The 27,014-nt window shown below is 40.2% G+C and overlaps 3 protein-coding genes and 1 non-coding gene across 4 annotated transcripts; 3 read left to right on the forward strand and 1 right to left on the reverse strand.

Moving 5' to 3' along the window:
- The first annotated feature begins 592 nt into the window (after positions 1 to 592).
- On the forward strand, positions 593 to 3,172 carry LOC139294258 (G-protein coupled receptor 4-like). The gene is made up of 4 exons (XM_070916108.1): positions 593 to 622; positions 994 to 1,221; positions 1,428 to 1,615; positions 1,723 to 3,172. The coding sequence occupies exons 2-4, from the start codon at positions 1,009 to 1,011 to the stop codon at positions 2,255 to 2,257; spliced, it is 936 nt and encodes a 311-aa protein (XP_070772209.1). The 5' UTR covers positions 593 to 622; positions 994 to 1,008; the 3' UTR covers positions 2,258 to 3,172.
- Positions 3,173 to 4,295: 1,123 nt separating this feature from the next.
- LOC139294256 (high-affinity choline transporter 1-like) lies at positions 4,296 to 26,637 on the reverse strand. Its single transcript, XM_070916107.1, has 10 exons — positions 26,454 to 26,637; positions 25,540 to 25,653; positions 22,976 to 23,131; positions 21,747 to 21,895; positions 19,687 to 19,830; positions 18,619 to 18,772; positions 17,929 to 18,146; positions 16,545 to 16,941; positions 6,488 to 6,606; positions 4,296 to 5,018 (listed from the first exon to the last, which is right to left on the reverse strand). The coding sequence occupies exons 1-10, from the start codon at positions 26,635 to 26,637 to the stop codon at positions 4,785 to 4,787; spliced, it is 1,869 nt and encodes a 622-aa protein (XP_070772208.1). The 3' UTR covers positions 4,296 to 4,784.
- trnae-uuc (transfer RNA glutamic acid (anticodon UUC)) lies at positions 8,372 to 8,443 on the forward strand. The gene has a single exon. It is a non-coding gene; the product is annotated as a tRNA-Glu (tRNA).
- Positions 9,629 to 12,571, forward strand: cox20 (cytochrome c oxidase assembly factor COX20). The gene is made up of 4 exons (XM_070916109.1): positions 9,629 to 9,741; positions 11,292 to 11,406; positions 11,567 to 11,630; positions 11,735 to 12,571. Exons 1-4 carry the CDS (start codon positions 9,709 to 9,711, stop codon positions 11,877 to 11,879), a joined length of 357 nt encoding a protein of 118 aa, XP_070772210.1. The 5' UTR covers positions 9,629 to 9,708; the 3' UTR covers positions 11,880 to 12,571.
- Positions 26,638 to 27,014: the final 377 nt, after the last annotated feature.

Below are 27,014 nucleotides of genomic sequence, written 5' to 3' on the forward strand. Positions count from 1 at the left end.
AAGAGCCACAGACTTTGAGCAACATTATTACAATTAGCTTTCCTGCTAAAGTCTCCGTCTTATCTAACTTGCCTGAAAAATGTCAGTTTGCAGGCTAGATAGACGATTTTTTGCGTGGCCTGAACCTGTGACTTCTATCCTCACACTGTACAGATCAAAACTATCTATATATACTATATAACTATACTAAGATCAAATAAGGGAATTGGCATACACCCTATTTTCAAAGGCAGTTGGCGTGGTGATTTTAACTGTAGTGTAGAAGACTCAGGTTCCAAATTGAAGAAAATCATTTTTTCTTAAGCTTTAGAAGAACGCAGATGGTTATGATGAGCATTCCACTGTTCCCCGCAGGGAGAGTTCACAGCAGTCATGAAATCTCTCCTGACAAGATCAACAAAGGTAGACTGAAACAAACAGGACTAATCAAGAGGTCTGAGTGATGGCTGCATCCTCCCCAATGTGGTCCGCCTGTTCTGCAGTGCTGTCTCGACACTGTCAGGCAGTTACACTTGCAAAATAATAGCAAGAAAAAAAAAAAGAGGAAGCTGTGGTGTGTAATTTTTCTCCCTTTCACTGCTGCACAGGGGATGTTCAGTGGTGCTGCAGCAGTGCTTAACCAGTAAGTTTTATGGCATTTTACTATTTAGCATACATAAAATCTTAAGCAGGAACTTCTTTGGACACATTTTTATTTGTCTATATTATTCCAATTTTATTCCTTTATTGTCAACACTTGTAAATTAATCTGCGGGGACACATGCCCTAATAACGGAACTTAGATAGTATACACGATGCATTCACAGTAATGTTATTTGTGCTGAGGGTCAGACAGTGGTTTGGTTCACAGCGCTTTTATTTTTAGGTGTTGTGCATTGTCAGCACGTTTGTGTGGATTGTGCTTCAAAACTTGGAGGTTATGTATTTGGTAGGAAAAAAATGAGTAGATCCTAACACACCTGTTGCCCTTTTCTTTGTTATTTTAAACAACAGGTCACACTGTGAGGAATGGACACTTTCTACGACTACGACTACTTCTACGACTACAATGACAGCGACCTGTATTACTATGATTATGACTTTGGAAATTATACCATTTTTGAAGAGTTTGACTTTTACAAGAGCAATGATTTGTCAGCAGTCACATATGTGATTGCGTGGATTGTGATCTGTATAGGTTTTCCAGTGACCTTACTGGCCATCTACGCTCTGTATTCGATGGTATGTAAAGAATTATCAAGCTTCCTTGTATGTAGAAATCTGCATCGCGACAGTGACATAGTAACCGTTGCTGTCCAAAACAGCAAAAGTGCAGCCAGTATGATGTGTACATAGCAGAAAAACTTTCGCTCACTGCTAATTTTTTTAATACGTGTGATAGACCGGTCATTCCCTGCTGCCTTTTTCATCCTTCACTCTAACTGCAGGTGCGAGATGACCATGTTGCGCCAGTCTATGTGATCAACCTCCTGGTCTCAGACCTCATCCAGATATGCTGCTTAGTGATCTGGGTGGCTGAACCCAGGAAATCTATAATCTTCATTGCCTCTAAATGCATCTACTTCATCGGTGTGATTGCCAGTGTTGGTTTCATGGTGTGTGTCGCCCTGGAAAGGTAGGTAGTGTGTGCGCATGAGAATTATTTTTAAAAAAAATATTGTGAAAGCCAGAAATGTGACAAATATTCTGACTGGCTAGTTCTCCATCTATCCTGTATTGCAGGTATTTGGTCATCGCCTGCCCACTGTGGTACCGCTTCAGACGAAGTGTCAAGCTCTCTGTGATGGTCTCCATTATAGTCTGGGTCTTAAGTATCATCGAGTTCCTTATTGCACTGCTAACACCTAACATCTTGCACCCGGTCATTTGCCGCTCTGTCTTGCTTCTCATCCCCTTCCCCCTGCTCGTCTTCTCCCTGGCTGGGACCCTCAAAGCCCTGTCTGCGGCCATTTGTGTCCCTCTTAAAGAAAAACGGCGAATCGTAGGAACTTTAGTCGTGGTGCTGCTAAACTACACAATGCTGTTTTTGCCCTGGGTCATTTGGCTCCTGGGCTTTTCTCATATTGTCAGTGACTCTGGTTTTTACTTATCATTCCTTCAGTTCAGTCCTCTTGCAGACCTGGTTCTATATGTTTTTATGAGGAAAGGGGCTGTTGACAAGCTGCTGGTCCGCCTGTGTTGTTGCAGAATGACAAGAGAGGAAGAACAGGGCAGCACCACAAATGATAAAACCACAGAAGAAGCCTGCTCAGCGTAGATAGAGCAGGAGAGGAAGATGGAAAAGAGGGCGAGAAGAGGGAACGGGACTGACCAATCATAAGTTCCACCCCTTTCCCTCAATGCACCAAAAACTTGGACAACGTTGGACAACTTTCCTGGGCTGACACACTGTCACTTCATCATATTGATTGATTTATTTTGATTAATCAGACCATCTATATATAGAGTAGTTTTCATTGTTAGTGGTGGATTCTGCCATTTCCGCATGCGATTCAAATGACCTACCTATGCACAACAGATTCACAGGAAACGATGTAATCCAGCCTTACTGTTTGTAATTTCAACTGATCTATCAGTTTGTCAGAGCTTTAATAAGTTACTGCTAATGCTAACTGCTGCAGCTTCTTCTTAACAATGTACAACTGGTGAAACCTGGGGTGACTTTTATTGCAACGCAGTCAAGGTTGAAAGTAATCATTCACTGAAAATGTGTCAAGACATGGTTATTTTCAGCATTTTTCACTGTGGATTAGTTTTCAACATTGCATGGAGTAATGAAGCAAGAAGGAGCAGCCACAGTGAGCTGTTAGATGAAGAGCTGCAGGCGACTCAGTAAAGTAACCAACTCCATTCACTGTGCTGTTGTGAGAAAAACTACTCGCACTGTGTGCAGAATGAAATTGCTCACGGCATGATGTGAAGGGACAGATTATTTATTGACTTCTTTATTAAAACAACGTGAGTTTGTTTGGCTGCACTATAAACACACTAGTTACTCTTGTGTTAAATTTCTGAGATTGTCACACTTGCAAGTGCTATATAAATAAACCTGATTAAATGATTTAAATGTCACTGTTTTGCCTTAGTACCTTTAATGGCAGCTAATGCTTGCACACCCCAGCCTAATCTCAAAGGAAATTTGTATTTAAGTATGAGAAAAATAAATTCACCATTAAAGTTGTATCTTGAAGTTCTTGTTCTCAACTTGTAATTGTTCAACTCCCACTGACATGGCTTAAAGGCAGTAAAACCGAGAAAGACTCTTATTACAGAGCTGTCAGAGTGTGTGATGCATACAACAACCTGTACACCTGTCACATTAGCATGTTTTTATAAATACCGTAACCTGATTTCAGGGGTGTAATGCATTATATCAGAAGTATGCAACATTTCTTGAAATTTAACTTGTGATGCATGCCTAATTGTGCAGAATTACTCATTTTCAATACTTTAAGTTGTGATATTGAAGTGAAAGAAGTTTCATGAGTCATCCCTGTAATGCTGACTAAAAGCAGAAGAGCAGAAAGAGGTACTAACTCATGTGTGTCGGCTCACCCATTTCACACAGAAGTCAAGTCGGCTCTTTTACTACCTCTGCTGCTGGCTTAACGACAGAAAAACAATGCCCCCCCCATTCCATGTTCGTAGTTTTAAACAGGCTGTGTAAAAGGGGCCAGTAGCTCCCTTGAGCTCTTAAGGTGCGGTCACACCGGATTTTGCCAAGTTACATTTAGATAGCATGGATAATGCTGTAAACATAAACTGCAGGAGCTAGCATGGCTAGCAGGCTAACAACAGCATTCATCAACTTGTCAAAAACTTTATTGTTATTACTCTTTATTAATGTCCTCGCACTCACTGCAGCCAAGCAGCATCCCTCCTTCTCTGCTGCTTGTATTTTTAAATTATATGTGTTACTTATCTCTTGCATGGACTCAGTACTTGTCACATTCACTCAGCCAGTTTGTGAAAAGGTTAAGAAGTATATTTCGTGTGCATGCAGAAAAGATATATAAGCCAATTTGATACTGAACGTGTGTCAGAAGCGTAAGACACTACATAAAGAATGTTTGGTTGGATGAATTTGTTCATGTTTAATTGTCTTTTCACCGGCTATAATTGAAGTTTTTGATGCGAACATACACACTCATTTTAAATACATATGTTTCTAGCAGGTGTACCATTTGTAGTCAAACAGCATCATTGAAATGCTGGTGAAACAATGCTTGTTATGTAGAATAGATACCATAAAAATATATATACATTTTATTTAAATGTACATTTGATTAGCCTTATTGCAATAGACATCTGCACATCTTTTCAACTGCAAATCACCAAAACACCCAAGTTCATTTTCACTGTGCAGCTACTTCTACAGTGCTGTAATTGTCAACAAATAATTTATTACTGTCAGTGTAGCTATTTTATAACCCCAATAACAAAGTTAATCTGTTTCCCTGAAATATACAAACCACCCCCTCAAAGACAGATCAGATCACAGATGTGTTGCGTAATGTAACGCACATAGATTCGCTTGCCGGAAACATATAGCTGATAACCACATTGAGTAACAGTCTACGTCTTTATGGACGTTCCAAGAAATATTCAGTGTGTGTATTTTCCCCTCTTTAATTGCACAAGACATAGAAACATATACACATATACACATTATTTTGCACTTGTAAATGTGACCATCTTTATTTACAACAGTTGATGCTAAAAGTCAGCACAGTTTCTATATGTATAGTGTGTTTTCATGCGCTTTACGCTGCTATGACTTGAGACTAGTAGTAGAAAGGTATGTCATTCATGCAGAAGTTGGGCTGCAGGCTCTCGAAGGTGCAGTCAGATGTGTCCATGGCACAGCGGCCGCAGTGGCAGCTCAAAGCCACGGGGTAGGTGACGGTCGGGTCCACACCGGGAGGACAGTCAGGAAGCTCAAATGTCTTGTGGTAAAAGTCCCGGTACGTGCACACATGCTGATAAACGTTGCTGAATGGTATCTTGATGACAGGGTCCTGGAGGGGAGCAAAAACAACAAAGAATTTCTAAAGAATAATGGCACTGTGATACTAAGCTACACATCATATGTAGGGTGGAGACACAAAGCTGATGTCAACAATCACAGAATACAAGAAAATACAAATTAAATGGAAATGTGAAGGCCAAAACCAAACATTTAACACAAAATAAAGATGTAAATAATACACATGGTGAAATTAACCCCTCAGATATTCAGAAGTGACCTTTTGTTCATGCGGTTTTTGGTGACTCCACAACCTCTCCTGTAGCACCACAGTCTCGTGAGAAAAAAAAAGTCTCATGTGAAGATTCTCATGAAATTTACAGAGTACATTCATGCTGCCAGGGGGAGGGATTTTATACTGCATGGCATTTTTTCCTTTCTTTTAACGCAAACCTTCAGGAAAGGAAATAGATTTTTAGTCCAGTTACCAGTTGGTAAGGAACCAAGAACACTAACATCATCAAGATGTTGTTTTTGTCCACCCGTTTCCTCTTGTCTGGTATAATGAACTAGAGGCTGCTACCAGGTATTATTCTGTAACACTGAACACGTGTTAATAGTTAAATTGTGCATGACTGACAAAATACATTTGTTAAAGGATAGTTTCACAATTTTTTACGTCTGTCTTAAAACAATAGTCAGGTGTCCAAATGGACATTGAAACAGGTTTTGACAAAACCCACACCTCTCGTTTTGTGCAAAAGTACATTTGAATGTTTATCTCAAGATAATATGAGGCTTCAGTGGATATCTTTCAAAGTTGCAGCCTTTTTAAAACAAAATTCCCTCTTTTTCTTACTGTTGCAGCTAAACAGAGGAACACTGTCTGTGGACACACATTTGTACTAAGAAGACTGTAACTTTAGAAGATATAACTAAGACTACTGAAGCTTCATATTCAGATAAGCTTCAGATAAACTTTGGAATAGATTTCTGCACAGAACAAGGAGAGTTGATTTTGTTCCCCATCACTTCCACTGAAAGAGCATTAGGAAGGGATTTGTCAATGGCTGGAATGAACCGGAGGAAAAACCTGTTTCAAAGTACATATGTGCACCTGACTATTGTTTTAAGACAGACTTGAAAAATTGTGTCCTTATATATTGGAAGAAAAAGAGGAGACTGGGGTTACTGTGAAGAATATTTTTTCTATGAAAATATTATTCATGAAGGACTTCATGTGAACTCAAAACTTTTTTCCTTTTCTTTCTTTCTTTCTTTCTTTCTTTCTTTCTTTATTTACCGCCTTTTTTATTTCCGACTTTATTCTTTATATTCCTCAGACTTGCAAATTCCTATTCAGTCATACATTTCTTACCATGTTGTGTTCATTTAGTCTCTATTTCACTTTATATAAATAAAATATCAAAAATCCTTGAACAGAGACAGGAGTTATGAGGGTTAATCCTCTTTTCCAATTTTTTACAACTATGACCCTCTTTGCTGTACTACCCACAATACCTTGGTGATGCAGTGACCACTGCAGATGGTTGTTTCCACTGGGTGACACTTGGAACAGCCCTCCTTCTCCAGAGACACCGTCTGGTTGATGAGCTGGCAGGGTGGCAGCTGGAAGGCCGCTGGTGATGCAAGATGTTGCAGTAACTCTGTGTGTTTTCTCACCAGATAAGAGTCCCTGTTTACTTGCACATATCCTGTTTAATCATAACTAAACGCACTTCTTCTTTCTGTGTTATAATCCTATAATGCAACATTTGCTTGTTTTCTTTAGACTTTTATCAAAACATTTGGTTTGTCTGCCTCCGATATGTAAAGAGGTCCTCTGACAAGCGCTATAAAAATGCAAGTTATTATTATTATCATTATTATTATCAAAACCAAAACTTCCACTTTTAATCATAAAATCCTGAAATATTTGCCGAAAATAAAGATCAAGATCAATATAATCAAAACTGTCGGATTGTCTTATTTACCTGCAGGAGCCAGGAGCCAAATGGAAGATGAGGCTCCCAGAAACAAACTCATCATCAAGGGAAACATCATTCTGCTGACCTGCACAGGCATCAAAGTGGGTTAGTTACAGTTCATCAATAATTTAGTTAGTCATTCTATTGATTATGGTGGTCCGTTGGTCACGTAGTGAGTTATGGTACTAGATAGAAATCTTGTCATTACAGATATAATGAGGCCACAAAAAAAGCGACAAAGAAAACTAAAAACCAACATTATATTGCTTATTTTCATTAGTGTGACGAGTACTCTTGGTGTAATTGTTAGGTGAACTATTAGTGAACTTAAAGCCGAAAACGAAGAAGTTGGGACAGTTTTGGTTGTTTTAATTAAAATACGATGGCCATTGTGGGGTTATTTGCCTACATCATCAATCAAACAACACCCACGCAGTCTTAATAAAGCAAATAAACATTTTATTTCTATGTATAATATGTATATACGTCACTGCACATCTTCCTTGTAAATACAGTTTAGTTTTCCTTTTCATTTCTTCTTCGTCTTCTACCTTTATATACTTTTTTTTATTTTATTGCCTATCTTATTTTTTAGGAATATTTGTTTATACATTTTCTGTGTGTGTTGCATGGAGGGGAGGGGTTGCATAATCCTGTATTGTGTAGTGACAATAAAGTCGAACCTTATAAATAATGCATGTTTTGTTTTGTTTTTTTACAAACTTTGCTTATTTAGGTATGAATATTAGATATTAGAGAATCCATTCACACAACAAAAAGCATCAGTATTACTGCTATGCTTATCTGCAGTCTAATATAGATTAGGCTGGTATCAACATCCGTTATACTATTGGCCATATGTTGACACCTGCCAACCAATTGCAAGTATTTTCCAGGCTGGGTTATAATGTCTATAATTGATATTTCCTGACTTCTGTTGTTCATTTCTATTCGTAACGCTGGATTTTAAAAGGTACCGTTTAATAATACAGTATATATTACTCGCTTAAATTCTTCTGCAACACTTTAGCCACATAAAAAAAAAAAAGAACATTCAGATAAATCGCCTGGCGGTTGTCGGTGTAAAGGAGCCTGACTTACCTCTCTGGCGTCTGTAGGCAGTGTGCTGAGGCCAGAAGTCCTGCTCAGCCTTTATACAGCACAGAGGAGCCTGGTAGCCAGGATAAAACCTGCTCATATTGGATGTCAGCCTTGGTTACCTGTTTTTGTTAAAACGGAGGAACATAGTGCAGTTTTAACCTTTACTTACCCATGGGGATTAGTCTGTCTCCGTATCCCCTTTACATCCTGTTACTCATAAACTGCCAGGATTACAGTTTTAGAGGGAGCAGTGGGAGGTTCAGTGCCTTGCTCAAGGTCACAGAAGATGCCACATTAATTATGAGACAGCAATATGTCCCATATGGTCTAGCGGTTAGGATTCCTGGTTTTCACCCAGGCGGCCCGGGTTCGACTCCCGGTATGGGAACGAGTGTTTTTCGGTTAAAATGATACACATTACACTCTATGTTTACTACGCTTACTTGCATATTCCTACCTGATGGTGGGTAGAAGTTGCTGAAACACATTGTGATATGAGCAACCGTGTTGTTTGCATGTTCCACGATTAGGAATATATCTCATTCAGTAACCACTTTACAGCGTCGTGAATACGGTAATTTAAATAGAAAGTTTTTTTTTAAATATATATCTAACAGACTGGATTTATGGAAATATGTACGTGTGGTCCTGAAGACGGTCAGGTTAGTAATCTGCTGCTGCCGGTGTAATAATCCTGTTTTGTCGGTGTGGGATCACTGTGACACGCGGACTTCCTCTTGACATGGTTCATTTATGATCCTGTCGTTTAGAGAATGAAGGGTTTTTTTAACGGGTTAAGATGACACAGTATGATTCAGTTTTGCTGTTTGGGACAAATGAGCAGACTTCCGAAATTCAACCTTGGGATTTCAATTTAATTAAGTGTTTCTGCTTCACATCTATTGTCAGGATCACAATCCTAAAACTTGGTAGATCCCACAGTTGACATTTCTGTTGCAGAAGCAAAGAGACACATACAGCAGCCCAACTGTAGCCTGTATTCATGATATAAAATAAATTATAACCTAAGCCTAAAAAACTGTTTAAGCTACCCACCCACCCAACATGTTTACAACATGTAATTGCGTCTCTAAACAGGAAGCAGCAGTAACCTACAAACATAACATAAAAAATAATTACCAAAACAAACTATTTAGATAAAACGATAAAAGAACAAATAGTTATTGATTTAAAAAAAAAGCAGGAAACACACACAAAAGCTATATAGATAAGAAAAAGGGGGAAAATACACATTATACATAAACATTTTATTGCCATCTAGCAAACATAATCGTACGACATTTATACGGTTTTTTAGATTTATTTTTTTACAGTTGAAAAGTTCAGACGAATCTTCAAAGTTCTACACGTATGACGTCTACAGTACATCGAATTAGCCTAATTTAAATACCTAATAAAATATATGATATAAAATATAAAATATCTCTATGTCGGAACTATACATCCGTTTGCTCTTTGCGAGTCGGCGATTAATAGCGGACGGACCCATTCGGTAGTTAATAGTGGACGGACCCATTCGGTAGTTACAGCGCATGCGCTGTACCCAATGTGATCACGGAAATGATTGTTACATGACGGTTTCTTCAAGAAAATTTGAGAAACGTTGCACAAGGAGACAAACTCAGTGGTGAAATGGCAGGCGAAGAAGAGGAGACCAAGAACAAGGTCAGTGTCTCAAGTAACTTTACGACGCAAGGAAACGTTTTAAATGAAGAGGCTTGCTAGCTTCCAGTTTTTAGAAGGTCAACGGCAGTGTTCAGAAACTGTTGACTGATTCACGAAGTCCTCACAGTTACTCTTGGAAACACTGAGAACTGTTGTAAATGTCATCACTTCACCAATGTGTCCATCTGAGATGTGTGTTGACATTCAGAGAAAACAAGCGCACAGCTAACGTTAATGTTAAACTGCGGTAAAATTAGCTAAACTCAAGGATCGTCGCTATGTCGAGCGATTACATCAGTAAGCGAGGAAGGCTAGCTAGCTATAAGAAATGACTTGGTCAAACCAAATCCCCTTCAAATATTTCATAATTGAAGATTAACTTTTGCCCGGAAACTTCATCCAACTGCAAAAGTTTGCACTTTATTGAAAGGAGTTTTGCTTGGTGTAGTCATAATGTGTAACTGGTGAGTTTAAACTATAGACACAGATATATTAAGTGTCGCAATTCAAGAATTGAAGGAGTTCTCATTGTTATGCACATTAAAATACCATCAATGTTGGAGAGGCGGGGGGCATGGAGAGAGGACTTACATGAAGACCTCTGAATGGAAGAGTGGGAGGAGGCATGTACTGAATAATAGAGAGCTGCTAATACTCGCCTGAAGTTACTGCAATATAACTGGTTGATGCGAACGTATATAACTCAACAGATGTAATAGAGCCGTACCCGATATCTGTACCAAATGTGAGAAGGGAAAGGGTACACTGTTCCACTGTATTTGGCAGTGTACTGAAATACAAAAATTCTGCCAAGAAGTGAAACAAAACATCCAAGACATTTTACAGATTCAAGTACCCTTAGTCCCACAGCTGTTTTATATTTGGTTTATACCCAAATAATTTGAAAATTAAAAAGAATCAATGATTTAAGCATATTATTGGCAAAAAGAGTAATAGCCCTCTCATGGAAAAACACCAGAAGACCAAGAGTAAGCAGATGGTTGTCCGAGCTATCTACAACTCTCCCTTTAGACAAAATTACTTAAACAATAAAACATCAACAACATAATTTCCATCAGGTCTGGGACCCCTTCATATACTACATAGCAGGAACAGACTTGACGCATATGATAGAAGTGCCTGGGGACGAGTAGATAGTGGCCCTCCGCAGTGACCAATACAACAGAAATGTGTTTTGTCTTCTTTCTTTGTTAAGTTGTTAAAAATCAGTAAAAAAGAATGTTGGTAAAAAAAAAAAAAATTACCATCAATGCATTTCCATTCAATGAAAAACACTCTCTGGACAACATACAGCCAGTATCATTCCCACTAACACACATAGTGTTGCATAGGGCCTACAATATACGCTGTACTCATGAAAACAAAATGAAATGAAAAACAAAGATATGTGTAAAATAACTATGGGTACACACGGGTCTTAACGGTTGATAAGAATGCGCACATTGATTTTGAATTTACAGTCGGTCTCAATGCCACTGAATGTAAGAGAAATGAAGTCTCTTTGTCTTTCCTGTCCGTCTGTCCTTCAGGGTTTCAGGCTGCTGGGGATTCTGGATGTCCAGAACATTCCGTGTGCCAGAGACGCCATCCTACATGGAGCTGGGGGCTCACTAACTGCTGGCCTGCTACACTTTCTGGCCACTAGTGAGTGTTATTTGAATCTGAACTTTCTGTGTGTCTTTGCTCATTTCGTGATTGTTGTACTTGACACTCGTCTTTTTAGGGGTTAGTGACAGAAGTATTGTTGGAAATGTATTTGTGTACCCCTTGAACTCTCAGCAGCAGTCTGCCCTGTTGTCTGCAGGTCGGGTGAAGAGGTCTTTTGATGTGGGATTTGCAGGCTTTATGCTCACCACACTCGGGTCCTGGTACGTCTTTATGTTGATTGACACTTCATCCTTCTATTGTCTGTGATGACAACACGAGCTCACACCTGTTTGTGACAGAAACCCTGTCGTGTCTCCCACTACAGGTTTTACTGCAGGATGAACAACGCTAAGCTTCGTGTGCAGCAGAGGATGATCCAGGGCGGCCTCAAGAACAAGGTTGTGTACGAAGGGACCGTTCTAGACCCCACAAACAAACCTGGAGCAGAAACGCCATCAGGACCCTCATGACCTCCAGCACTGAAGTTCCTCCCCCTCCTCTGTACGGGCTGGGAGGAGAAGAGAGGACACTGTCCAGATCCTACAAAAGACTCACATCTGGGTTTTTTTCAAAAGACTGACTTCGGCTGCATTAATGATGATAATTTATGGGAGTTGTTTTGGTTTTTTTTCGTGTGACAACGTACGAGTCAGCAAATCCAAAGCATCACGACTCATATTCCAGACCCCTTTTTGACTGAAAGAGTAAGCTGTTCCTAGAGTGTATCCTGATCCTGAAACAACAAAAAAATGTTTAAATGTAATATTTTCTGAGTGTCGTTCCACCCCAACATTGACCAAGCAAATGTGCCCGTTAAATTCTCTCTCCCTCGAACCCTGTGATGCATGACATGCTGGGATTTTAATGACTCCTTTCTTCTGTCTGGAAGTTTGTTTGGTTGTTCATCACACCAGTAAACCACTAAATAGTCTGAACCGGGGACATTGCAGTTATTTGGTATGCTAGGACATCAGGATACGGTTTTCTGTAATCTATCAAAGTCAATACACCTGCTGTGACATCACTGATTGATTAACCCACAGAGGACAGCAGCAACAGCTTTCTGTGATCAAGTGCTGATTCTACCTTGAAATTCACCTCAAACCCTGAGTGTTTTATCATTTAGTATTTAAAAGTTGAATGTGTGGAAAAATAAAATGTGTACTGATGTAATATTGTGTCTGTGCTGTCTGAGATGTTTCATCTGTGAGGTTGAGATATCATTTCATGTTTTCCTCTAAACGTCCTCAACTAATCAAGTACTATGTCTGCAATTAGTCAATTAACAGAAAATTGATCATTTGCAAACTCAGCTACTTCAAATGATCAAATATGCTGTTATATTATTATTATAAACAAAATCTAAGGCTTTTTTTGCCACTGATCAGACTTAAGTAAGAAATTGGGGGAAAAAAATGACTTTTAAGTTAAATATTATGTTTGATCTTTTTTTTGATGAAACAGAAATCAGTACATCAACTGTGAAAATATCTATTAGTTATTGCCTCACTGAACATGTAGTCCTGTTTCTGAGGATGGAGCAGAGCTGAGCGATGAATATCAGCGGACAGTTTTATCCAATAAGGCAATGAGCCCTTGAGCAAGACCCTGAATCCAGGTAGGAAATCGTAACAACTCACATGAAACACTTTTGATAATGATTCTCTGAGTTTCTTAACAACATGACTGTGCTACTAAATCAGCAGTGTCTTGTATGAGTGATTCATGTACGCAGCACTGTTAGTCTGCTTCCTGCTGTGTTTGGACACTGGATTTAACTTTTTGACCTCAGTATAATGAGGGTTATAAACTTATATTACTCTATGTCACTGCGGATAAATGTGTCATCTAAATGTCTTATCACATTAACCAGGTGTGGTGTGCTGTTGTACGACCAGACGACCAGCAGGTGTCACTGCATCACCACCCATGGAGCCCTGCACCGGGTGTACCTGTGAGTTTAACTTGTTTCTGGTCTAGAACAAAATCAAAAGTCAGCTTTAATGTTGTGTTTTTACTGATGGCAAAAAGCTGAATTGTTTCACTCTTTTAAGTGTACTTCGATATTTTGTCCTGTTTTACAACCAGTTTCTATTTCTCAAAGTGAAATCGTGCCCACTTGTCTTTATGTACCCCACCTTCAGAGAACAAGTATAAGAGCAGATCTGCAGGATGAGAGAACCTGTTAAAGTAAAGAAGATTTTGTGTATCATCACACATACACAAAACTTTCTGTAGTGGTGAAGACATCATAGGCATAACCAAAACCATTGCCGTTGTTTCTAAATCAAGTCAAAGTTTTAAGTGGACAGTAGTCAGATAATTCTTTACGTCCCGCGCTGATGTTTCTATTTGGTCATTGTTGTGCCAGAACATTTACAGGGCTTCTTGTTAGGGTAAAAAAACGTATCTGAAACAGCAATTAAACCATCATGAAACGCTAAAGCTCTCCTCTCAAATCCAGACTCGGCTCATAAGAAGCTCATGAAGGAAGTGTGGTCCAAAACTTCTATTTAGTGGCAGAGCACCATGAGGGAAACATGGCGCCTTTACCAGAATAATAGTTCATAGAACCCTAATCCTATAGAAATCATTTAACATGCAAAGACACAAAACTTTAATTTCAAGGTCAAGGAGAAACCTACAGTTTCACCACCCTGGTACGGCATACTTAGATTTCTCATTCTGAACCTCATCACCAACTTAACCATCAACTGTCCAACAAAGGACACAGGAAGCAGCCAGAGCAGCGTCCCTTTGACAGCGGCACTTGGCTGTGTAGTCTTATTATAGAAGACCTTTACCTCCGTCTGTGTTCCTGTGTCCTGTGGGACGATTGTTCCACCAGAGCTGTTGGCACACAGACAAGTCAGGAGCGAGATGTCACCTCATTTAATACCACACTGATATATTGTTACTTCATTTAGATTGATGTGGACATCAGAGAGGAGGGTGGGGGGGCGAGGGGCAGTCCGGACATCTGTCACAGCCCCGGCATGCCGCACAGTCCCATGTAGAATTATCAAGCAGAGGGGGGTTATTTTTGTGTGTCATCATAAGCTGGTAGGACATGTGGAGTCAGGTTACACCCTGCGGACTTAAACAAGTAAAGGGTTTAATTTCAAAACTTATTATATCCACGTTTGGCTACATACAGATACAGATTTTGATATTTTCAAAAACATGAATGCCTCCGTCCTCACAAAATTAACTTTATTTGAAAGGTAATTACTTCAGACTTCAGTGTTAAGCCGTGAAGTGCTTCAAGAGTGGGTACCTTATTTTTTTTGTGGATCTTATTTTCTAATATTTTGGAAATAAGGTCTTCTTTATCTTTAAAGCAGCGTCAGCACACCTAAAATATTGTCCTTAAGTGCTTAAAGGGAAATTCTGGTATTTGTCTGTCTAGGTCTTATCCTCATATTTTTATCCATCATCAATATTTACTTATTTTCTCCATTGTAGAGATTTGACAGACTTCAGCAAGAATAACTTTGATCGGGGTTCGTAGCGGTAGCCCCTTACAGAAAGTAGTCCCCTGTGACGTCCCCTTGCTTCTTCTGCCGATTAACGTTCTTGACATCGATCTTGAAGTTGTTCTTGTTCTTGAAATATTATGTAAGGTTGACAATTACCAGAATTTCCCTCATGAATATGTAAGACATGTGGTTGATGGTGTTTTACACTGTGAATTTCTAATGAAGAAAGCATTTAAGCATTTTAAAGTGATCTCTCTGCCATATAGTGTTTAAAACATCCAAAGTGTTGTAAAAATACACATTGTGAGTGTTGTGAAAGTGCAAGACACCTCAATGAACACAGCCTGACAAGAAGCTATTTCAAGACAATAAAACAATAATGTGCACATGCAAAGCAAATAACGGTCAAAGACAGGAGGATTATTTCAAAAGAAATGATTATATTAAAAGTTTCGGCTCACTGAAGCTCTTTTGCTTCCATGTTTTGCTCGGCCCCTCACTTCACTATAATTACATCAGCTGGCCTCATTGGGTTGTTAAAGTGGGGTGGGGGGGTGGGGGCTTTTCTCTATATTCATTCAGTAGTACGAACCACTGTCCATGCTTTTGTTTTAACATTAACGATACTTTACTATTGTTTTTAAATGCTGAAACCTGCTATAAAATCAGGGCTAAAAGAAAAATGGTGTGCGATTAAATATAAAATAACCTTTAAAGTATGGATGGATTATCTCTTGAGCCTACCAGGCACAAGCCCAGAGGCCCTGAGCCTCTGTATTAAGTGACTTTTATTAATATTTGTCTTAGAAAATTCAAAGAGCTCATCCAAATGTAGGGATGTCTTATTCATGTTTTTTTTTGCTTTTGATCTCAGTCAGAGTCTTTTAATTTTGAGTGCCTGCCAAAAGCAAGTCTGGTCTGATATTTAATTGTATTCTTGATTATTTTTTCCAACATAATAGAGCTGCTCCGTGCATACCGAGGGCACAGTAAGCCCACATCAAAATGTCTATATTTGACAGCTGCATAGCTTTGTTTCAAGAGGATATGACCTTCACCATGTTTCCTTTAAAGGTCTCCTATAAAATGTCGTGCATCTATAGTATTGTGTATAATATGTGGAAGCTTTAAACAGAACTACAGTTCTATCAACAGCAGCACTTTGAAGTTATGGTTAATCTTGAAAATGTTGTGAAACAACTGTGAGCATGGGGAGGGGGTGAGTGGGGGGAGTTTTACATGTTAGTGCCCAGAGGTCTATTGTCTTATAATCAGTCAAAGCTTGAAGGTATCACTGCTATATAAAATAGCAGAGATAAAGCTGAGCTCTTATAATAACAAAGAGCATATGTGTGATGTTTTATGCTGTATATAAAAGCATACAAAAATTCAAAATATACTGTACTGTTAAAGGTATGTCATTACACATTACATACATTTGTTCTTAATGTCCATACTGATGAAAAATGTATAAAAATTTATTTCAAATAAGATTTCTTACTTAACATGTTGATTCTAACATAGGTTCACACACATCATTGTTCTCATTTTGTTCTTTTAAGTTCTCGTCCTTAGTGTTGGATATGGCGCCACCTAGTGTCTGTGTTGAGTACTGAGCTTTTACATTAAAAACATCCCATTTCTCAGGAATCAGGCCTCTGTTGAAGAGGAGAGATGCCAGGTAGGAGAACAACAAGATGGACACCAGAGCAGACAGCATGCAGATGGTCCTGATTGGGGAGCGCTGGATGTAAACGCCATCTACCAGAGTGCATCCTGGGAATTTAATAATAGGTGGTATCCCAAGCAGCGGCTCCCCGCACAACACTCGCAACAGCGTGCCCACCACGCAGCCCAGAACCGCCCCGTAACCGTTGGAGATCTTGAAGAAGAGGACGCAGACGAGCTGTGGCAGCATGAGGGTGTAGGTGAGGTCGGATCGAAGCATCCAGATCATCAGGACGCTGTTGTCCAGGAAGGTGAGAGACGTACCGGCCAGGCCCACCACCACCACCGAGCCCCTGATCACCCACTGGATCTCCTGTTCCGACGCCTGGAGGGAAGAAAACAAACAACTACTACAATCAGTGGTTTTCAATCAATACTCACTTTAATTTACATTCAATCAGAGGACTCCCTTAATGTGAAAGCATAGACTGTATATAAAGATGGCCGACGCGTCTCCACCACGGACTGTATATAAAGATGGCCGACATGTATATAAAGATGGCCCACACGTCTCCACCACAGACTGTATATAAAGATGGCCGACGCGTCTCCACCACAGACTGTATATAAAGATGGCCGACGCGTCTCCACCACAGACTGTATATAAAGATGGCCGACACGTCTCCACCACAGACTGTATATAAAGATGGAAGACGCGTCTCCACCACAGACTGTATATAAAGATGGCCGACATGTATATAAAGATGGCCGACACGTCTCCACCACAGACTGTATATAAAGATGGCCGACGCGTCTCCACCACAGACTGTATATAAAGATGGCCGACGCGTCTCCTCTTCCTCCCACTGTACAGAGGTGAAGCCAGAGTCTGCCATCTTGCGCTGGTGACATCATTTGGAGCCAGAGTTGTGTAGTGGGGGTGGGGGGGTGGAGCTGCGGTATCGAGGTCCCGCCCATACACCCACCCGACCCAATCGTGAGCACGCCACAGCCAATCTCAGCTGTCAATCATGACGCTTCACCCCGTTTTTATAGCATCAAACAACTAATTAAAACCAAACGTATCAGAAAAATTAACACTTGAACAAACATCAGCGTGATAAGAACTACCTGAAATAACAGAAACTGTCTTTGGGAAAAATGTATTTGAGGTGTAACATGGAGGGGGCGGGGTTTATGGCCTATGCTGCAGCCAGCCACCAGGGGGCAGTCGAGATGTTTTGGCTTCACTTTTGGGGAGCTGTCACGTGGACCATCTTTATAGACAATGTGTGAAGGACTCTAGGGATGAGTAAAATGTTCTGTCTCTTATTGCCGAGGAGGACCTCACTCTCCACCTCCTCTTCCTCACCTGTGTCCTCAGGATGTTCCTATAGATGTTGGAGGTGAAGATGGAGGCTGCAGACAGTAAGGCGGAGTCAGTGGATGACATCACAGCAGCGGCCACCGCCCCAATACCAATGATGGAGATGTAGGTCGGTGTAAGGTGCTGCAGGACGAGGGGCAGGACGAGTCCCGTCTCCCCACGTTCAAACGGAGACGGAGAACCGTAAGAAGTCAAGTTCCAGTCTGAGAAATAAAAAATTAATTCAAGTTAAATTCTCTTTGATGTTTTTTTCATAATTTCTTTCAAGCTTTTTATTTAAATTTCACAGGAAGTGGAAGAATTGCAACTGAATACTTTCTGTTTTCCTGAATCTAATTCTGCTTTTTAGATTTAAATTAGGCTAAAAATTCAATTCAATATCATTCATTCTAAAATCTTACATTCTGTACTGCACAAAGTTTAATATGATAAAAATTTAATTGAGTTAATTTTTTCAATACTTTGACAGCTCTACAGACTTAAAAAGAAAAATCCAATCAGTCACTAATAGTGAGCACACATTTATTTTCTATTTTTTATTTTATCCTCAATGAAAAGAAAGGCCTTAATATAATGTTTTAATCAATTCTCATTTTTCAGATTGATGTATTTTTTCAAGGAGAAGTGTCAAATTAAAATAGGATGAAAATTCGATTAAAACGTTTATTCTCGTACTTGTTGATGCAGCCGCTGCACCGAGGAGTATGGGGGGGATGCCTAATGTGGGAACGATGAACGCGGCAGCGAAACAGGTGATTTTGGCTTTAGATGAGGAGGCGGCCGACAGCGTCCTCTGGTGGAAGTTCTGAAGACCCAAGTTCCCCAAACCCTTGGAGAGACGGAGGAAAAACAAAGGAGAGGTAAATCAGTATCATAGCAGCAAGAATCAGAATCAGAAATACTTTATTGATATTATATTTATTTTTCTGTTGGTAAAGCAAAAGCTAATTGTTGTATCACCAAACTTAGTAATAGGTTGTATTATCAGGTGCCATCATCTATATGAATGTTGCTCTCGACTATATTTGTAGACTGATTTGTTTATATTTCCCAACTGGGAAACAGGATCAATTTTGTTTTCATTGTGCAGCAGAAAAAATGTTTTTTGATCCAGGTGAGCAGAAGAGTGTTTGAGGATTCTGGAAATACCTTCAAAACAAGACTTCAGAAACAAAAAGTCTTTTTGAAAAACAAATGAACGGCTCTGTGACGGAAATGTAATAAAGCACAAGAGGCACAAACTGGAGCCAGAGCAGCTGAATCATCCTTACCTCAAAACCTCCACCTCTTGAAGTGCTCTCATAATGCTGGGAGATAAAATTCTTCAGTCTCCTCCACCCAAGCGTATTAACAGATTTAGCTAGACCTCTTAACACAGAGTCATGATTAATATCTGACCTCAGCTGCGAGGTAGTGTGGTTTTAGAAAACCTTAGCTAGCCGTAAAAGTCCCACTTAGCAACTACTTCAAGTGGATGGATTCACATTTCTAGGCGAGCGTTTGTGTAGCACCTGCAGTGCAGTCCAATTTATTGCACAAGACAGATCACCGTCTACTGAATAAAGAAGAAAGATATCATCTGCAAACAAACATACCCGACCTCATATTTGGATCCTTTTCAGTCCAAACCCGAAACTTGATATCCATGATTTAATAAAACATTGAGGCAGAGGACATCCTTGTTGGCACAAACTTCACCTTAAACTCACATTAAATGTTTCATGAGAATCCTTGCAGTCTTACCAGAAGTAGAAAGTTATCGATCCACCTCCAGGCTCTGTCTGCCTCCAGAGTACCGACCCACGGAGACTGGAAGGTGTAGTTGTAGGCCGTCTCAGTGATGTCCAACACAGCGGGGCTCATCAGGGCGAATGGGACGCACAGCCACTAAGAAAAAACACCTTCAGACCTTCAGCAAACTACAGTACATCAACAACCAGCCCTTCAGACTGTCAACAAAGGAAGAATGTTAGCTGGCTCAAATAAGGTTCACAAAGGACCACATGCAAGACCACCAACAACAAAGTTCATCTTACAACAGCATATTCATTTTATTCTTCACTCAGATAGTTGGAGGGGTTGGAATTTATCCAAGCATGCATTGTAGTTGAGGTGGGGTACCTTTTACAGGTTGCCAGTCTTTTTCAGCGTTAACATATATGGACAGACACACCACAGTGTCCAGTTCACCTGACTGGCATGTGTTTGGACTGGACAGTGCTAACCACTGAGCCACCGTCGCACCATCTAAGACTTTTTCTGGATACCTAAAGATGATGTCATCAGGGCACACAATGGCCAAACAACAGTTTTACTCCAAAATAAGACTGTTTGAAATGAATGAAACCTTCATTCATAGTTAATAGCATAACATTTTAAATGAAATGCTTACATAAATCTTGAGAATAGTAAAACATTTTAGGAAATACGCTCTTTTGCTTCTTTTTTTAAAATTTTTTATCAGAGGTAGATGAGAAGATCAATACCGCTCCCATGTTACGTTTCCTTAACAGAGGTCACAAGTGAAAATTACGCTAAATGCTAAAACCTACTGTAACAGTAACACAAGCGGAGAATAGATAGATAAATTCTCATTATACAGCAATATTATCCCAACATGCTTTGCTATCATTAGCCTCCATAAGCTACTGGTGTGAAGTGAGCATGGGTTCGTTTTATTGTGCGTGAATTCAACTTTATATTCGTAAAATATAGCAAAGTGTTATTTGTACTTTCAAAAGTTAAAGCGTTAAGTATGGCGTCAATTAGCTTAGCTTAGCACAAAGAGTGGAAGGGGGTGGAAACAGCTAGCATAGCTCTGTCCAAAGTTCAAAAATACGCCTGTACCTCTAAAGCTCACTAATTAACACGTGTCTAGTCTGTAAACTTCGCCCTGCAGAGCCGGAGATCCTCCGCTTTAGAGCGCGAGTTTAAACAATCTGTGTAAAATACAAGTAAAAAATGTACAAGACAGAGTTATTTTGAAATGCAGTGCTCTAAACATATTATATTATATTGTAACGTTACGCCTACTATTTGTCGACTGCTTTATACCTAACGAGGTGTCAGCTAATTTGAGTTTTACTGTTTTGATAACCCTACTCAGTGGTTAACTTAACGTTATCAAGTTTCAGTAGGTAGATGTTCTGCATAGCAACAGCGTAATGACCAACCAGAAACATCACGAACCATCGAGAGGAGCATATTTTGCCATAAGAATATATGCACAAGGGAGCTTGTTCAGTTGCTCCCAGGATTTAATGTCCACTGTTTTATTCTTTAATACATCTACAATACCCTGAAGATCCAGTAATGTGTTTATGACAGACAGAAAGATGACAACTATTACCCTAACTACTACAGCTGGCCGTAAGGAGGCCAGACACCCAGCAGAGACACAGACTGGGCGGGTGGATAAAGAAATAGCTCCAGCCTGTAACTTCCCCCTAAAACCACAAATAGTCGTTATATATATCATATTTCACTTTTCTGTTTAAGGAAACAAGACACAACAGGTTAATTACTGAGTAGTAGACGCGTTGTTTGGCTTATTTTTGAACTTTGGACAGAGCCAGGCTAGCTGCTTCCTCATGCTTCTGGTCTTTATGCTAAGCTTGGCTAAACACCTCCAGGCTCTAGCTTTGTGCTCAACGCACATGAGAGTGGTGTCAACATTTTCATCTCATTCTCAGAAAAGAAGCAAATAAGCGCATGTCCTAAAAAACTATTCCACTAATGTTTTTTTATTTTTAATCCCCGACAGCCAGGGAATACATTAGGCAGCAGGACAAGCATGAACTCACCAAGCTAATGAAAATGAGGACAAGCTGTATAATGTCTGTGTAGGCCACAGAGTAGAGACCTCCCATCAGGGTGTAGGTGATGGCCACAGCAGCAGAGATCCAGATGCTCACAGTGTAGGACAAATCCAGGATCACACTCATGGTCACACCTGTTCTATGCAAACATTTAACAAATACATTAGTGCTTTAAACACACTGTCCATATACACTTATCAGGATGTAAAACCCTAATGTTGACCATCACAGCCCAAAACACCAAAGCTCTCAATGTTTAACCAACTAAGATAAGATAAAGTAAAATAGATGTAATCTATATATGCTACTGCTAAGCTCTACTATACTGTAGAGAACTGATGTGGTTATCTAATCTTCATGATCTTTGTTAGCCAAGGGAAGGTTTGCTTTCAGCTGTTGCATTAGTAAATTACACAGATTCACATCTACAAGTCTTTTAAAAGGCACAGTCTCTTATCAATTCACCTCACATGGTTTCTTGCAACAGGAAGTTGTGACTGTTTAGCCTTAATGTCCAGACGAAAGACTGTGTTGATGTTGCTGTTATTTGTGACCAAAACGAGATATAAATTAAATTAAATTAAATTATGAAGTACTTATGTGATGTTAGCTGGACAAACACGAGTTGTGTTTACAGGTTATGCCAGTAAATGGGCCGATACTAGATTTTTGATTTTTCTTTCTTAATAACCTGAAACATTTCTGTATCAAATCATTTTTTAAGTGGAATTTCTTGATACTCATCTGCCCACATACTGTATATACCAACATGGATATATCTACGATAAGCTAATATCAGCCGATATATATCAATATACTTAAATTACGTTGCTTAAACCTGAAATTCCTAAATTTCTATCATTCGAATCTAGTGCAAAGTTCAAAGCGACAGCATCCATACGCTCGACTAAGAGTTTAAGACTTGATTTGTTGCAGACAACAGAAAAGTGCAGAAGTAAAAAGCATTTTTCTCATAATGCAGTTTGTTTATTTACCACCACATTACTGTCAGAGGCCCATCACTCTTGCGCTTTCTGGTGTGGTCTAAGGTCTCGTTCCTTTGATGGAGTTATTTCAGACCAACCGCACAATTAGACAAAGGCTTGTGTTTCACTCAACACCTCAGCAAAGAGCTGCGATCAACAGCTGCTCCGCTGCCAGGGTCAACATACAAGTATCAAATGCATCACACCCACACATAGAACCATTCTTACCTAATCCTATGAGTGTTCCTGTCACCCACATAATCTCTGATACGAGCGAAGCCAGCGAAAGAGCGGCCGTCGGTACTTTTCCATATTTGATCTGGAAAGGATCCATCATGGTCACATATTTATTGTTTCTCATCGGCTCGGCGAAGAACAGGCCACCTCGATGACGGAGCAGGGAAACAGAAAGACTTCAGTTATTGGCTGAATGCATTAGACAGTTACTTGTCATTGTATGAGAGGCATTGTGCTCAGCTTTCGAATTAGAAAATGGTATTATTTAGTTTAACTGGCCAGATTTCTAACTTTTAGCAGAACACTTTCTTGTTGAAATATTCCTACTGTTCCTTCTTCTAAATGTCCCCTTTAGTCGCTTCAGAGTTGGATAAAATATTTTGGGTTTTCCAGAGGAAACTGTTTAGCAGAAGTGGTAAGCCACTTAGATCCTGATGCATCTTGTCTTGTGATCAATTTAGATCACATGACACACTGAACGATAAACACAGTCAGTAAATATGTCATTTGCTTAGTGAAATGCTTTTTTTTTTTACCTTAATGTGAATGTTTTAGTTCATAAAGCACAATAAACTCCACAATAAAACATTGCACAATCCCACATTGAATATGCAATCACAGTAGAGTGAGTCAGTGTGCAATGTGTTACCACCACTTCAGCGTACATTCATCAGGGTTTAAGAGGATAAATCTTTCTTTTCTCATGTGATTTTCAAGCGGAAGAGGAATGTTGTTTTTTTTCTGCTAATCTCCAGGCATGAGGGAAGTTGTGTAACCTGTTGTGTTTCCATTGATGACATCCATCCTCCAGTGTTGTTACTGTATACTCTTAGGCTTCACTAGTTTGTGATGCATTTCAGGAGTTCACTTATGATGAAGAGCTGGGACTTACTGTTTTGGGAAAACCAATTTCTCTTAACCTGCCTTGTCTACTTCTACTTTAGAAAGTGATTTGCTGCGTTTTCCAGGAGGCCTTTCAGCAGTTTCCAGAGAAAGGGATCCAAACAGTGTAAACGTTAAGGAGTGATCGCGTAGTTCAGAATTTCCAGTGAAATATATGAAGATAACAATGCCTAACTAGTCCAATAATAAAAACAAATTAAGAAAACTATGTTATTTTCATATAGTACAACCAAAGCATAAAAAATGTACATTTTAATTCCTGAGAGTGCCTCTGAAGCTAATGACTGAAATCCTGTCAGCCTCAGCTGTACTCCAGTAAGTCCAGCCAAGTCTGACAGTGTAGAGCTGAGCCTGAAACGCTGAGTCTGACGTGTCCTAAATCTGCCACAGTCCAGCGGATAAACCCTTTTAATTGAATTAACAATATGGCGTCAGGTCAGTCGTCAATGCCTTCCAAAATGACTCACTTGACCATTACAAAAACAACTCATATGAGTGTTTCGTGATCTGCCACCTCTATGTTTAAGGTGTGGTCAAATGTAAGCAATTCAAACTACTTGGTTGAGGTTGGGAGAAGATTGTGGATGATTAAAAGAAACCACAGTTCACTGTTGGGAGCAGATTGGATCTTTTGTCACATGCTTTGTTCATCCGAGCATCCACCCTGACATCCTCCCTAAGAGGTTTTGTGGTGCTGAAACAACGTCATGCTTCTTTTCTCTCACAGCGGACTTGTCTTGGTCTCATTGGGTTTTTTTTTAAACTCAGACTTGTGAGGGTCTCTACCGCTTTGGTCTCGATTGAGTCCTTTTTGTTTTCTTTTTTTGTCTTCCTGGCTGCTCTCGTAGCAAACTTGAAAAGGCTCTGCCGTCAGTTCCCCATAGAGACGCAAAATGAAGAATTATTTATAATTGAGTTAAGTGCACGTAATGCTTATGTTCCACATTATGTCTTTGCCATGTAACAAGCCAGCATCCTCATTTAAGATGTGTAGTTTTACGCGCAAATATGTCGAAAGATATCATACTTTCATAGTTACCTTGTAACATTGTGCAAGAATATTTCATTTTAAATATAAGAGTTGTAATCATTACTAATAACGCAACGTTTATTCAAAAGCGTCCTCTTCCTGTCACATTTCAGACTTTTCTCTCCAAAGGACTGGACTGAGTTACAATAAGCAACAGTAAGACAACAGTGTGAAGAATATTCAGTAGATACTGTTTTGTTTTTTTTGGACTCAGACTTGACCCCCCCATTCAAACTCAGTCCCAGGCTCGATGTCAGAACAGATCTGGACCCTGACTCGAGCCCTGCCCCTGAGAGAGAACGTTATTCACACAACCACAGGAGGTCGCCAGTCAGGAAAACGAAACATAAGTCATTTCGTTATTTGAACCAACGGCAGAAGCTGGTGTTTGACCCTCAGCACAAACTTTACATCGTGATAAGGATCCAAGAAGGACAAAGCTCTCTGGACATTTTTTATCCATCCAGTGTGGTGTGTAATGACTGTTACCGCCTCAGGGGGGCACTAGTGTGGCCATGCACTTCTTCTTCAATGCACAAGATCCCCAGAGAAAGTGAAACCACTGACCCTGAAGTGCTCAGCTGTACCTGTTACTGGCGCTGACTGTAAAAGGAAATCTCACCGATGATGAAACACATGGTTGCTGCGATTGGCATCACAGCCCAGATGAGTCCCATGGAGGGGTTGTACACCGCCTCTGCTGTGCCCACGATGAATCCACCTCCAACCCATGTAGCTGCATCACACACACACACACACACAGACAGATTCACATACAGGCAGAGGACGGTAGCAGGATGGTTGGCTGCTGCTCGTGCCGAACTTGCACGTGCCTGTAACCTGACAACAGGAACCTGCCTGTCTGCTGTAACTTTAATAAGAAATTCAATTGAAATCGGAATGAAATGTGAATTTAATGACCAATTACTTTAAAACGTCAGCGTCCTGAAAGTAGTTCCATCATGTGAGCTGAAACAAGTGATCGGGCTGAGAGGGAAGAAGCGCACACGCATGTGGTTAAAGATTCACTCACTGACTGGTTTCCTCCTATATTTTATATCGACTCAGCTGATTTTAAACATTTTTAGTTCCTCTTTTGTCTCTCTTCCTCTCTTAACGGTTTCTATTGTCTCTGTTCCTACGTATGAAATAATAAAACATTATGTCAAATCATCCCAAGCTCCGAGTCTGTCCGCGTCTCTTGTCTCGCCATCAGTTATCATCCAATTAAAACAGGTTACATCATCTAGCAGCCTCACAGTTCTCATGTCCGACCTTACATTCACAAGTTAGTTGTCGCTGTTATAAAAAAAATGGTGAAACTGCGTTGGAAGCATAAAACGCGTCTTTCCTTTTTACAAAGAGACGGTTTGAAGAGTCAACGGGAGAAGCGGATTGAATGAATGGAGGCTTTCGATCGCAGCGGCGGGCGGAGAACATCTTGATCTGGACACCCGGCAGGTGATCTGTTCCCGGAACAATTAAAGAGCAAGATGACTCCATGTTGTCGCCTGTTCCGTTACCGCAGTTACTCGCCTGTCATGGTGAAGATGCCGACCACCAGATTGATGCCCCGGTTGCCCAGCAGAGCCATCTCCGTCTTATCCCCCTGGCCCTTCTTGGCTTCCCTTTTGGACTTGATGGACGCCCAGATGCCGATCCCGAGGACCAGCAGGTAGAAGAACATCATAACGGCCACTCCGGGTATGTTGAGAGCCATGATGGAGCTGCGGGATTCCGACTGAAGGACTGAGCGTCTGCCGGGCTGCCTGGATGATACAACACATCCCTCTTTGCTGCTGCATGCAGAGTCATGGAGGAAATGCTCCGAAGCTCAGCGGAGGCGCCTGGAACTGCACATAACCCGCAGCAGTCAACCGTCAAGGTGAAACACATCCGTACGCCATAACATTACATATCTGTGTGTGTGTGCGTGTGTGTGCGTGTGTGTGTATATATATATATATGTATATATTGACGTCTCCCTCTCTTTGGACAGTGAATGTCAGCTTCTTCCCTCTGTGCGGAGGTTTATAGTCCCAAGGTGAGAACAAAGCGGAATAAAAATAGATTTGTTCCAGCAGCCATCACTCAGAT

This window comes from Enoplosus armatus, chromosome 12 (genome assembly GCF_043641665.1).
Source record: "Enoplosus armatus isolate fEnoArm2 chromosome 12, fEnoArm2.hap1, whole genome shotgun sequence".
NCBI lineage: Eukaryota > Metazoa > Chordata > Actinopteri > Centrarchiformes > Enoplosidae > Enoplosus > Enoplosus armatus.